The sequence below is a fragment of the Meleagris gallopavo genome, chromosome 4, assembly GCF_905368555.1.
Source record: "Meleagris gallopavo chromosome 4, MGAL_WU_HG_1.1, whole genome shotgun sequence".
NCBI classification, from domain to species: Eukaryota; Metazoa; Chordata; class Aves; order Galliformes; family Phasianidae; genus Meleagris; species Meleagris gallopavo.
Window position 1 is genome coordinate 48,263,675 of NC_139407.1, and position 14,512 is coordinate 48,278,186.

General features: G+C 39.6%; 1 protein-coding gene across 10 annotated transcripts in view; it reads right to left on the reverse strand.

The window, feature by feature from the left end:
- The window catches only part of LIMCH1 (LIM and calponin homology domains 1), a 161,816-nt gene that overhangs the window by 2,800 nt on the left and 144,504 nt on the right, over positions 1-14,512 (reverse strand). For 6 of the 10 annotated variants that reach the window (XM_085223245.1, XM_085223242.1, XM_085223246.1 and 3 more), the window contains 12 exons: positions 14,063-14,235; positions 13,350-13,455; positions 11,364-11,392; positions 10,675-10,758; positions 9,236-9,328; positions 8,096-8,200; positions 7,098-7,234; positions 6,202-6,326; positions 4,705-4,828; positions 3,727-3,813; positions 1,239-1,347; positions 413-515 (listed from right to left, as the gene is read on the reverse strand). In XM_085223245.1, coding sequence (XP_085079371.1) covers positions 413-515; positions 1,239-1,347; positions 3,727-3,813; positions 4,705-4,828; positions 6,202-6,326; positions 7,098-7,234; positions 8,096-8,200; positions 9,236-9,328; positions 10,675-10,758; positions 11,364-11,392; positions 13,350-13,455; positions 14,063-14,235 — 1,275 coding nt within the window. Of the gene's footprint in view, positions 1-412; positions 516-1,238; positions 1,348-3,726; positions 3,814-4,704; positions 4,829-6,201; positions 6,327-7,097; positions 7,235-8,095; positions 8,201-9,235; positions 9,329-10,674; positions 10,759-11,363; positions 11,393-12,112; positions 12,188-13,349; positions 13,456-14,062; positions 14,236-14,512 lie in introns of all 10 variants that reach the window. The other 4 variants (XM_085223251.1, XM_085223250.1, XM_085223243.1 and 1 more) reach the window with 4 other exon arrangements.

Here is a 14,512-nt window from a genome sequence, read left to right on the forward strand (position 1 = left end):
AAAAAAAAGGAACTTCATCAAATAAGGCCCAGACCTAGTGGAAGTATCTGTTGTCTCATGTGAGGTGACAGATCCAAGCCTCCAGGACATATAGTGTGTGCACAGTATAAAGCTTGTGTTTATGCACTGGAGCGGCCTTTAAGCCTAATATTGCTGGACAGATATCCTTTGGGCAAGATTTACTGGGCTTGAAAGTATTTATGTTACAAGACGCTGTCTAAAATGAGGTTGGGATGTTCCCCTTCCAAAGGCAAAGCTATGCCTGAGCTGCAAAGCCATTTGGGCATAATGAACTTCCTCTAGGAGGAGAAAAGCCCATCAGTGAAAAGCATGGAAATAGTATTAATAGAATTCGCTGTGAAATCAGGAAAAAAAAGTGCACAGAGACTGTAGGACAGGATTTGGTACTTACTTCTGGATCGAATGTAACAATCATTGCAGTTCAGAAGACCATTTCTAATCCTGACATCTGTCCCACTTGCTGCATCTCCCAGCTGTCCCTTGCAAATGCCACACTGCCAATTGAAGCACAGTAAAGGACAACAGATTATGTCCTAGCGTCTGTCACAGCTCTCCCAACATTTTGACTTCTGTTCCAATAGTTTTGAGAACTGTGGGAAAAAATAATCCCCCCAAAACCCAGCCCATAGTCCTGTGGAGCAGTGCAAACCGGTGACAAGTTTGCTTTAGACCAAATGGTATTTTAAGACTGGACTTCAGCAGTCACCACTCACACAGAAATGAAGTGCAGTGATTTTAAGGGACATCTGATTTTTACGTTGCATTCTGGAGCCAATCTGTGCAGGACAAAGCTTAGAAAGGCCAGAGGTTTATTCTGAGTATAAAATTAAGGTTTCACAAACAGTTAATATCAACTGGGATAGAGATAACTGCAGGTGACACTTTCTGAATTATGTAGCTAACACTACCTTGAGTCATTACCTGAGACATGGTTAAAAAGTATTTCTGTGGAAATAACTAGAAAGTTATTAGATGCTTCCCTCTGCAAGCAAAGCTAAGTCTACTTACTAAGTGGTAGGTTTAATCTAATTAATATGTCTGACAACAACACATTAGCTACAGTTAATGTTACTTTCACTTGTCCACAAACAAACAAATGTAACAAGCATGCAGATCCTCTATTCTCTTTTCCAGTTCCACATCTGTAGACCTCAACACACTCTCTCCTCATGCTGAATGATGACTTGAGATTATTGTGGACACAATAAGAGACATACCCTGAAACACTGAATATGGAAATAAAGACCAAGCGTTTCAATAATCATGGCAGCTCCCTTGCCAAGAGGAAGCCCACAGGTGGAACAAAGCTTCTTTCCGCTGACAGACCTAGGAGACAAACACTGCTTTAAGAAAACAGAACAGAAACTAAAACACAACCAAGTGCTTAAGGGGAGGGATATAATGAGAGGAAGAAGCACTAGGAGCAGGTTCACATCAGAATGCATATTGGCCCTTCAATCATTTAGAATTTTTCTACTGGAAAAGACTATTAGTTTAACAGAAGACACATATGCTTCAAAATATTGTTTGACATAAGGATTCTGACTGAGCTTTGGGATTAAAGCAGGCTTTTGCTGAGTTAGCCTCCACATCTGCCACACAGCCAACCAAGCAGAGGGCTTCAAATGCTCAAGTGCGCAGGAGCTCAAACCCATTTCCCTATCAGTATGCTGTGCTACATCAAGGGAAATGCAAGCTTCTTTGCTTTTATTTTATTTTTTCATCTTTTTCACACGCAGATAATGCTGGTGTCTTAGCAGTATTCAGTCAGTGATGAAGATATGAGTGGATACTCACATATATTACCTGACTCAGATTCTCAGCCTGGAATTTCCTCCATTTGTTTACAAATGGGTTTCCTTACGCAAGTCAGAAGGCAGGAATACTGCTCTTACACCTCAACCAGCTGGCTAAGTTAACAGCAGCAGCATAACTGCAGTGATGCAGACCAAGCTTCAGGCACTTAGTAACTCATTTTAACCTACGGAGCTGCAGCTACATGCCTGTTATACTCCAAGTTGTTAGATTAGAGCTGAAGTCAGATTTCCATCTGCAAAGTGAAAATACTTCAGCTTTCACCTCAGATTCAGTCCTGTCTAGACTTTTCTAACAGATCAGCTGTTTGATGACAGCTGGGCCCCCCAAACTCTTTTTCATAATGTTTTTAATGGCAGTGCAGGTGTACACTTGTTCACGTTTCATGCTCTTCCCTTCTCACCTGTGTGCTAGCCTGCTAGAACTGATGTTCATCTAGTGAGATGAACCTGAGAACAACTGGGATCTCTTGTCATTATGTATCATACAAGTTTTCTTTCAGCCAGGGCAAAAACCAAGAGAGAAACTTCAGGATACGTCAAGAACTTTGAGGAGATGGTTAGATGAAATTGTATACAGATAAGCAAGTTTACAATATCATGCTTCATGTTTCCAGTGCAGCAACCTAATGAACTACCAATAGAGACAGATCTGGGCTGCATCATGATTAAAAAGCCACTTTTCCCCCCTCCCCCCCCCCCCAGAAGAGATAGAAGCAGAGAAATACTCATCACAAGCAGAAATCTGCATTTGCTTCCACCTCATCTCTGCAACTACTGCACTTATCATTTTTTATCCCACCACATATACTGGATAGCACAGGCACTTCACTGTCTTTTCATGTTTCATTCTTTTTATTATTTCTAGAATAACTTCCTTGGATTCTTCTCTTCCCTACAACAATAAGCATTCTGCTCCCATTGCCTTATCTTTGAATTCACCTTTGTCTTCACTTCTCTTCCACTATCAGAGTTACTATATGGCCAAGGTCAAGTGTCAAATCAAAGAATAAAGCGTGTTGGGAAAAAAATTTAAAGGAAGTTTTACAGGAAGTTTTCTAACATTTTACTGTAAGAATTAATTACATCTTATCCATTTTATTTTCAAAACTCAGATTTATTTCAGGAGAAGATCTTAGAAAAGGGAGACACGTCAGGTTACAACTTTTAAATACTATGAACTAGCTATCGTGATTAGCAATAATGTGTAGCAATAAGCAACGTGCAATACCACCAAAACTGCAGCTACTGTCAGAAAAGAAATTAAGAAATTATTAACAGTAATTCCCAACAGTTTCATGACAATGACAATGGCTATCAAGCCTGAAGAAAAATGTAGTTTAAATAGAATGAAGTCTTTCTAAGGTTTCTGTGTTGTACGATTGTGCTGTTTAATAAACCAATTGATTTAATACATGAGAAATTATCAATCATTCAGTCAAGCTACAGTTGCTATCTATTTAGAGTTGGAACATCTATTCACTGCAAAATGCACAGCTCATTGCCTGACAGAATCAGGGACACAAGTTACTCCTGAGCATGTGACTATTCACAATAAAGACAATATCCTTTGGCTTAACTGCTCTGAACTCACGCTTAACTGCCTGCTTTTGACTGGGGCTTATATTATCCCATTTCAATTTCACTGAAGTTTCAATGATTAAGCAGTCCTATAGCTGCTTTCTGAACTGTGTTATTTTAAAACACAACAACATTGCTGAAGTAGGCAGGAAATAGGGGAGAGGGAGCGACAAATTTATTATGTAGATGGTTATGAGCTGTAAAACTTAGAAGAATTAATAGTGCATCTACATAACACAAATGTAGTTTACACTGTAGCAGTTCACCAGTGACCACAAAATGTATTCAGTCTGCGGAACTCCTTATTGACCTTTTGTACCTGTTGGGTGACTGACTTGGTGCAGCAGGTGAGCAGGGAGATGAAGGCCCGGATCGAAAGTTCTCGTGACAGCCTGCCCTAAAGCAAAGAAGAGAAAATGTATTGCTACAATTGAAAAGCAAGCAAAAACTGAGGTTTTGTACTGAGAAATTCTAGTGAATGGATCTCAGGATTCCCAGCTCCAAAGATTTTGCTTAAGGAAAACAAGGTATAAATTTGCTATCCCCTGCTGTTTTGAAACAATGAAACACACATATTTTGGTTCAGCACCTCGGTTTGCTTGCTATTGCTAACAAGGTATTCATCCACGTGTTGATATCCCCTATCAATACAACACACCTCACACCTTGATGATGGAGGCTTAAGCCAAGAGGATGTGTATGGAGGCACACTGGTAGAACAAATATGGGGTCACTGACAGAGGGTCTGTGCCCTTCACTGAGTGAAAGTAAAGCTATCAGCATTGAGAAGTGATTTTCAATCTGCACCCATTCTACCTTGCAAGAATTTGGTGAGAAAAGTCATGCGTGTTTTCCGTCATCAGAAACCACAGAATTGATTCAATCTCTCACTGCTTAAAGCTGTTTACAGATATAAGAAATATTGGGCAAATATATCCCTTGTTTAGTGAAAGAACTGGCATTCCCTTTCAGTAAGACTTACACACACACAAAAAAAAAAACACAAAGAAAAGTATCAGAGAAGGAAAAAACCTCATCAACCAAAGTTTGCAGCAGAAAGAAAATACTACTCTCTACATGTCTCCTCTTAAATGTCATAATTCTTAAAGAACTGGAATGAAATAATCTTTGAGTGTTTAGACGCTGGGGAAGAAGCTTTCAGATACTGACTTCAATGAGACAGATTTTATTGAGCCAACTTAACCTACAGAGAATGCTGAGCAAGAATACAGAGGAGAGCCAGAACAACTCCTCACACTCTACAATAACTTTTATTTTATATCCTCACCTCCTCCCTTCCCCTGTGGAGCTTGGCTGTTGCCCTGCACTCTGCCCCAGAAGTGGTCTCTGCCGGGTGTCCTCTGCGCGTTGCGGGGACTGCTTCATCAGCAGCTGCTGGTTCCATGGGACATCTGAAATGGGAGGCAGGGACATCTCAATGCTGAACACAAAGTGCTTTTGTCAGTGCTGATTAATCAGTACAACTTGTGGGTGCACCATAAAGCATGTAAGAGGTAAAGTCAGAATGAGGTGAAGACAACCATCCTGACTCTTGTAAGAAAGCGCCAGGAGCTTCCAGTTACACACAGAGGAGTATTTTCACATTGCCAAACCTCTCCTCAGATGACCCACACCTCTTTGAAAGCACTGCTGTTTCTATTACTTTACTTAAGTTACTTATGTTTCAGATGGGTGCGTAAGGCTCAGTGACAGCAGCAATACGCAATGAACTGTAGTGCACAGGCAGCCGAGCATCCCGCCTGTGAGATGAGCATGCCATGCAGATCCTTCCTGACCAATTTTGTGGCTCACTGGGTAGGAAGGGCCTCACATTCCAAAGCACTAACCAACTGGGTTAGAGGAGAAGAAAAGCTGTACTGATGAAAGGCCTGTTACCTACTTTTGATATCAATGGCAAAAAAGTCCTAATCCTGATTATTTAATATCTTAAGGAGAGAACAAGATGTGATGTGTCAAGGGGAAAGAAAGGAGCTGTCAGAATACTCATGGTGGAACAAGTTGTGGAAGAGAACCTAGAAAAAGCCTTATTAGCAGATGTTAAGCTGTCAAATCTTTGGATTTTGCTTAATCACAACTACAAAACCACAAGGATGGATTGCTGGGCAGCATCTTCTGTTTTCTTTACTTAAGCAACATTTACCAGAGCACTAAGAACACAATAAAGTTGCAACAAGGTGAATAAACCTGTTAAATTTAATAAACCGAATTCGGATTTGGAACAAGTAATAATACGGAAACCTTTCCTATCCATAGACAGTTCATTTCTTAGCATCATCAATTTTTATGCCAGACTGAAAACAAAGACCTAAAAACTTGCTTTCAAAATCTACATTTGCTTCGTCCTACTCATTTCCTCTTCACAGTTCACTTTTTCCCTTTTTTGAGGGTGACCCTGTTGACAATAATAGCTTGGAAAAATTCCTTCACTCCCAAACCAGCAATATCCCTGGGTGCTCAAAAAAGATTAAGATAAATTCTGTGTATATGTATGATTACATAACAGATGGAAAATAACTCCAAGTGAAATTATTGAAAATGAGATATCTTCCTACAGTCAACGCACTGATTGCTGATGTAAATAAGATTTTCAATCTTACTTCAACACACTTATCTTTACTAACAGAAAACAACTCTTGAATCCAAGATATTCATTTTGAGGAGATAAGTGTACCGCAATTTCTGAACTTCTCTGAGTTAGTTTGCTAACCACTATAAACACCCACAAGATTCCTATTTGGAAAGAATACATGCACATGTCTCTCACCCTGAGTCAATGGCAGATTCAACCGGGCAGGCGAGCAGCGCTCCATCACCGGCACCTGGTGCTCCTGGTCACCTCCTTTCAAGATTCCCATCTCTGGGTGTCCTGAGAGCACCTTATTTCCACTGCTAAGAAAAGTATATAGATGTATAGATGAATCCACAAAAAAAAAAAAAAAGAAGAAAATCCAGCAACGGTATAATGGTAAAATCAGACTTTTGAATTTAAGTCTATTACATGCACAATTTTTGTCTGTGGGTCAGCACTGACAAACCAATGGGTAACAGTCAGGACTTAACCAGTTTGACTCTAAACATATCATGTGTCCTTCCTCGCTCATACCCTGACACTTACATGCACTAGAAATCACTTTGGATTTGTGGAAAATAGTTTATTTGACACAGAAACAGCTTTTCTCAGTGTTAATTATATGCTATTCAGCACCATCAGATGCCTCTCTTGTGAAAGCTGTGTTTACCGGTTTGATGAAGACCAGGACTTTGAACACCACCTAGCAAGTCTGAATATGGCACTTCCAATGTAACCAGGTAATCTCAGAAAGATTCTGAGTGAAAATAGCTACTGCTTCTCCATTCATCCAAATGCCTTGTGAAATTCACATGCAAAGTATAGTGCACTGCCATACACAGATGTCTGTGCTATCTAAGCTGTAAGATCTAATTCTGATCTGGATGATATGACAACCTCTCAACAACGCTGTATGCTGAGATGGTGAGGTTTCTGATACTAGTGCTGTGTATGGCCATACTTGTGTAAGCCTGATCAGGGCTGTATTACACCTAACACCAAGCCAAAGAGGTCAGAGGCTCCAGCATCAATCATGGGCAAATGTGATATCCCAGAGCTCTACAGAACAGAAAGCTCCATGGGGTCTATACCTCCTCTTTTCTTGCCAGCGTTCATTTTCCTTGTTTTTCAGAGATGGCATACTGTCCTGCTCCCAAAGCAGCTTTTTCTGCCTTGTAACTTCTTCTGGTTTGCCTTCCTCTGGAGAGCCATTTGAATCACTTGCGTTCTAGAAAACAGCAGGAGAGGGAACAAGGAGCCTCCCTTGATCTCAGCATTAGCACACATATGAGAACAGCACAGGCTGCACCTAGGTATATTGTGTAGCCTTGTAAATAACAAATAAGCTAAAATAATAAAATAATTATATTAAATGGAATGTGAAACAAAAAGTTATATATTGGCCAAGTAAAATTCCCATCTGGCAGAAAAGCTTGAATGAATTTGAGAAGCTCAACAGACCTTACTGGTCTGGGAATCCTGCATTTATTCTTCTGATATCATCTGAGGTGTCATTCTCTGTCCTATGGCAAACAATTATATGCTAGATACACCAATTTAAACATTCTGTATGGCAGAATCCATAAGAGAATCAGAGAATGAACATTCCTCCATTTGTTTTGCTGCTTTCTAGAAAGGATGATCAGTGAGAAAAGGAGGAAAAGTGAGAAAGCCGGATTCAATCTCAACTTAGACGTGCTTAAAGCACTGTCTTACAATCATGATTTTGGATGCAGGGAAACAACTTCAGATTTTGTTGGCTTTGAGAAGGTAGGTAAAGCAAAGTGGAACAGGTGACTTTTTTCACAGCACCAGTCAAAGAAGAGAAGCATCTCCAAAAGAAAGAAAGCTTCACCTTCTACCCTAGTAAAAAATGGGACTATGGCAGTTGGCTTGGGAATTTAGCTCTTCGCTTGTAAAAATACACTTCGCTACAGTGATCTGACGTATCACCAGCTATGGAAGGGATCCAGGAAATACTCTTACTCTCATTGTTCCCAGATTTTGTTAGCCTTTAGCAAAGATTGAAACTCTGCACTCAAGATGGCTTTGACTTTTTTACTGCTTTATGACTCCACAAGAAACTCACCGCTGTTTTATTTCCTTCAGTGGTGGAGGAAGAAGAGGATAGGAGTTCTGCAGAATTTGAAGAAACAATGAATGGAACTACAGTATCCTCGATTATCTTACGTTCCTAAGAAAAAAAGAGAAGCAGGAGAGAACAAGACTTAAAAAAAATCAACAAACAAAAAAAACCCAACACCAAATAAGCAGAACATCACCTATATGTTAAAAAGTAGAAGCATTAAGTTTTGAATACGTTTTTGTATTTAAATGGTTAGGTAAGGGCTTGTGTTAACAGGAATAATGGTAATAACTCAATTTTTAATTTACTTCAATGTTTTGCACTCTTTTTCCTTTCATCTTACTGCTTTGCAATGGGATGTCCAAAACTAGCCAGAATATTCCAGTTGGGATGACACCACTGTTTCTCACAACATCAGTCAATGAAATTACATATAAAAAAAATGAAATTACACTTGGTACATAAGAAATGTATTCCAGAACTTGGAAAAATTACCTCCTGTTGAGACCACAGGTATGATCCTCAAGCACAGATGATAAAATATCAACTTGTGTAATGCACAATTAGACAGACAACATTGATATTTTCCAATTTCCTGCAATAATGACTTACATATAACAGAATAAAACATTTTTGTCTATATTGTTATTATTCTACAGCTGCAAGCTTTGAACAGTTTCTGCAATTTTTTTTTTAATTTATTTTGAGAAACAAGGCTGGTTAACAACACATCTGCATGATGATGCCCAAGGCAGACAACTTCACCTGGAATTCCACTAAGACACCAAGTATATGCCAAAGCACAAAGGGCCCTCTCTGGAGGGAAGCCTGAGCACGCCCAAAAACAACCCTCATGACTCACCAGACTTGCACAACAATCAGGCACCTCCACCTATGCAGAGATTCTGAGAATACTTATCTAAATATTCAAATAATTTTCCTCAGTGCCTATGGTAGTGTTTAAGAGAAATAATTATCCCGAGAATTCAAACTTGAGAAGACTTTTTGTTTATTAAGTTAGTATGGGATTTTTTTTTTTTTAGTTCATAACTGTATATATACATACATACATACATACATACATATATATATAGTATATATACAAAAAAGTCCATAAATAATCTCCTCCTTTCAGCTTTATACCTCCTCGTAGTATCTACGCTCCTCCTCTTCAACTTCTCTCTGTGCCTTTTCCCATTCCTCCTTCAGTTTGTCTTGCTCCTTCTGATACTTCTCCTGTGAGTGGAGACAAAGAGAGGTGAGTACAAAGCATTCCGTATTAGGAGTAAATTCTGTAGCACCTCCCTAGTGAAAATAAGCCTGTCAAGAATGGCTTTATAAGAAACATGATGAAATACAAATGTGAAGATTAGATATATCCATGGGTCTCAAAAGTTTCCTTTCTTCTTCCTACTAATTTCTAGCTCTTACAGTTAATACAAGGAACCACAAGAAATTTGATTTGTTAGACATTTTTATGCACTTTGCCAGAAATGAAATTTATTCTAAACAATGTCAATAATTCCTTGTTTGTTATAAAGTTTTAAGAGTTGCAAAAAGCTACCACACATCCCAAAGCACTTAAGCATGCATTTTGTATTAACAATTTCAGCAAAGTAGCATAGAAACAAACAGGTTTTAGATGCTGGTATTGGCACTAATATAAGAGAGATGCCAGTACAATTTAGTGAATGATGAAGGCGTGCACAAGTTTAAAAGATAAATAAACAGTGTTTAAAGGTTTGAAGAAGGTAAACTCATAATTGCTAACAATTCTTTTTCCTACTTGATGGGATCATTTCTTGAGAATAGTTTTCACGCAACTTTATGTGAAGATTTAGCACAAGGAGATCTTGAAAGAGATTTTAAAGACAGGGAAACTCAGGTTCTCAGGTACATTGCACTTCTCCCAGCTAAGACACAAAACCAGATTTTTTTTTTTTACAGTATACTCTACCCCAGGCAAAAACAGTGATTGTTGAGAATGGGTTTCTTCCCCTCACAAAACTAAACCAAACCAAAACAAAAAACACAAAAAACCCACTACCTCTGTGTACAAATTTTGTTTGATGTTCTCCAAGAAGAACATGTAAACGAAGCAAAAGTCTACAAGAAGCTAATTAAATTAACATTTTAAAGAAGAATTGTGCAAGAGTCAAGGTTAGTAAAATATCAGTCTCATGAAAGAGGCTCAAAGTAATTAACAGTTTACACTGAAGATAATTTAAATATAGTGGCACATTAACATTTGGCTGAACTCTGCAATGGAACCCAGAACTAAGACCTGGGGGTGGGAAAGGGAGAAGCAAGAATGCCCAAACCACAGAGAGTGCACGGCTCATTTACCTGCCAAAGAACTCACTTAACTATCCACAAGGAGTGGTGATAAATATACAGCTGGCCATGATACTGCCAGATTCATTAAGGTGTGATCTACGTTTTGATACTGAGAAGTTCAGCCAATCTTACCAATGCTTCACGCGTGGAAGACACGACATGAAACACTCAACTTTTGTGCAAAGGGACAATGCAGCTGGAAACAGCTGAGCCATGCAGTGAAAGAAAAAGATTGCATTCCTTACCTGAAGCAGGCGTTCTTGCTCGTGCTGCCACCTCTCCTGCCGCTTCCGCTCTTCTTCTGGGTCCCAGGACCAGAAATTGAAACGCTGGTGTGAAGGAAAAGCAAGCTGTTAGACTTCAACACTTCACAAGGCTACCACTTCACCTATTCTGCCTCTGACAGTAATGCTAGAAATGGCAAATTCTGAACTAGATAATGGTTCTCTTGCTGAGCAGACAATATTCTGAGCTTCACTGACACTTGGGATTGCCTGTAAGTGAGAAAATAACCATTTGGTTTGCAAGGAAAGGCTTGGGAAACTTCAGCTGGGGAGGAGAAAGAAAAAAAACTGAAAGAAAGCTCTAAGCAGCGCTGAACAGAGATGCCTGCAGGTACCCAAATTTAAGAAAAACTTCTATTTTTTTTCTCTGCAATCTTCTGTTCAACATGTAAAGCAATTTGTGAAGGTAAAATACATTCTCTCACTTCATGTCTACCAGCACAACAGCCTAAGAAATTGCTTTACGTTTTTATCTAGAAAAGAAGACAGATTACAGATTCAGATTACGTCTTGATTTGGGTTCTATTTTTCTTCTCTCATTCTTACCTGGAGATGTTACAAGACAGTGTGGATAAAAACTTCATTTTTGTTAAATACATATCTCTAAACCAAAACAACAATGCAAAAAAAAAAAAAAAAAAGGTACTCACATTTGATTTGTCACTATTGCCAGAATCAGCTATGAAAAAAAAAGAAAAAAAGGAAAAAGGAAAAGTTAAAACACCGCAAAAATACCCAAAGACCTTAGTCTGCAATTAATGCTACATTGTATCTGTACAAAAAAGCTTCATGTTAGTTTCCTACTTGCTCCCGCAACCAAACGCAAAGATGAACTGCAAGCAAACAAACCAGAAAAATAGATCATGCCCAACACCAACAAAACTACTTCTGATTGGGATACAGAAGAGCATGATTGTAACTAACAGATGCTACTCTAAAACTAGCTACTGCCATCTACTTCTGGCCACAGCGTTAGCGGGGTCTGGACACTGAGTGCTACCTGCTTTGATCTACTTTTCCCTTTCAGGCTCTGTGCAAGAAAGGAAAAAGCACAGCAAAGCGACAAGGATGGAACTATACTATTCAAGAGCCACAGTTACGAAGAGGACCATTGCCATTTTCTATTGAGACATCTTTGGATCAGGCTGATTGGAAGAAATTGAGGAAGAAGTATTTACAGGTAAGTGATTCCATTTGGGTGCTGAAGCCAGAGCACCACAGCAATGCGTAACCCAACAGCTCTTTGTCAACTGTGCAACAGGAATAGACGTTTTCTACGAAGGTCAGAGGAAGGACGAGTCCCCGTCACTGCTGGCTCTCGCCCACCCCACAGCTCTGGATGCCTCGCACTGGAGGCAGTGGAGGGGTGAAGCTGTTCTGCCCTTCAAATCGCGTTTACCTGGCTGTGAGAAAAACCGGGACCGCCGCCAGTCATTCCGCACCCTGAGCGGAACTGTGACCCCGCGGGGCGGCTCTGCGGGAACGGCACAGGGTCAGAACAAGAAACAGTGTGGTCAACAGCCGAGGATGGGCCATCAGACCCACCAGCAGGGTTCTTATTGCAATAGCTTTGTAAAAAGTGGCCCAGCGCTGCTAGTTCTTGAAGGACTTGTAGATCTCATGGACAACACAGATTTAAAAGCTACTTTTGCAATATGGTCCTTAACCCTATGTCATACAATCATAGAACAGCTTGGGTTGGAAGGAACCTTAAAGATCATCTAGTTCAAACCCCCAGTATGAGAGCTCTAGCAATAGTGCTAATTCACTCTTGCATTCGTTTCTACTTGAGATGCATATTTTAAAGGATTGTGGAATCTTATTTGTAATATGCGTGTTGTGAACACTAGAGAGCAGCCAAGTGTTTCAGCATCACTCAGAACATGCCATGGAGACCTACACTCTGCTATCCAGTATTTGAACTGATTTGTGCTTGAAACTAAACAGTATTACCTTCAGTTATTCCAATCCTGAAAACACTCTGATAATCATTACATTACTTATACACACACAAACAAGACAACTTCAGATAATTACTCCCTTCCTCTTTCACGATCCCCACATATACACATCTCTAAAATCAAGATGAAATAAAACTACTAAACACTACCAATCTCAAGCAAAACTTTGTCAGGAAGGCAAAAGAAAAAGTTCTGCTTTGCAGAAACTTGTGATATGCATAGGTTAAATCGAGAGATGTGGCCAGATACAAGCATTGTTTATCTATAAAGCTACAGCTGAGTGCAGAATTAATCTCCGTGAATTTTTATTGTGAGATAAAACCAATCACTAAGCCATTTTCATCTGTGAGCAGCAGTACTAATAAAATATAATAGTCATGGCCGTAACACTGCATCCTAACAATTGCTAAGCTTGACAAGTGCAAGTTAGTGCCTATCCTGTCCCCTGTCCTCCATGTCACAATCCTGCTGTTGCATTTAAAGGGAACAGCAAGAACAGTCCTTTGCATCACGCAAGTCAGAGGACTTCAATCAGTCAGATGCAACTAGAAATAAAATATTTTATCTCCAGAAACTTCCAGTTCAATAATTAGGCACTTCCCCCTGAACACAACACACACATCTAATTATGTTCAGCTGAGTTCTTTGCAGCTTCCAATCTTTCTTTTTGCTCACCTTGCAGATCAGAATTATGCAGAGTGACCTGGCTGGTCTCTGGCAGTTTCTTCAAAAACGGCAATACTACACTCCCTTCTTGTTCTAGGGCATTCGGTTTCATTACCTGTTCAGACATTTGGGAACAGAAAACTGCATTGAAAAATCAGCAGATACAGTTAAAGGTTAACTTAAAACCCTTTCTATTTATTTTCTGAAACAACATTATTAAAGATTAATAAGCCTCTGTCTCCAGAATTACAATGTGGACTTGCAATATTAAGTTCTGGAAATAACCATTAGTTCAGTATTCACACTATCCTGCAAGCCAAAGCTCATTCTAACCTAGGACCAACAACTAGTGTATCAGTATGGTCACGGCCATTCTTTACTGCCAGTGCTTATTCAATACTTTAAGAAGACTATGCAGGCAAGCTCCACTGCTTACACCTTCTGAATGCCTTGCTCTCCCAGTGGAGGGACTGGGCTTTGCAGGCTAAGTACCCTTTTCTGCTCCAACCAGTTTCTAGGTTCCTCCAGGAGGAGGGACTCTTGATGATCACTGGATTTGGCACAGAAATCCATCTTCAGCATCATTTCTTGACATGTTTTGAAGGAACTCCTGATGTAACATTACACAGAGAGGAAATATCAACCAGCTATTTGCACAATACACATTTCTTTGTGAGGTCTTCCTTTGTTTCATTTTCCACTCCCTTTTTTGCTGTACATACCTCCTGCATAGCAGGGAGCGCTGCCTTCTTCTGCTTCTCCATTTCAGGTTTCTTCACATCTTTCTCACATGGAGCAATTTCCTCAGGAGGCACAGGACTAGGAGAAAATTCTAAGCTCTTCACAACAGGGCTGGCACAAACTACAGTTGACTTGAATTGCTTTTGTTCTGAACCTAGTCCACATATACAAAGGAATATCATTAGGGTACGATATTTTTTCAAATAAAATATTGACTTATTTCTCACAGTCCAGTTTCTTACTGGGCATATTTTGAGACCATAAACTGGCTATATATATACATATACTTTAAATCTCCTTTCTGCAACACAAGTGAATCTTTCAGGGAACACAAAACTTTAAGGATGAAATACACCTGAAAGTAGATGCTGACACTTCACTTGGTCACCACTGTGGGACATCCGTCATGGTCAACAAAAGCACAGAGGCAC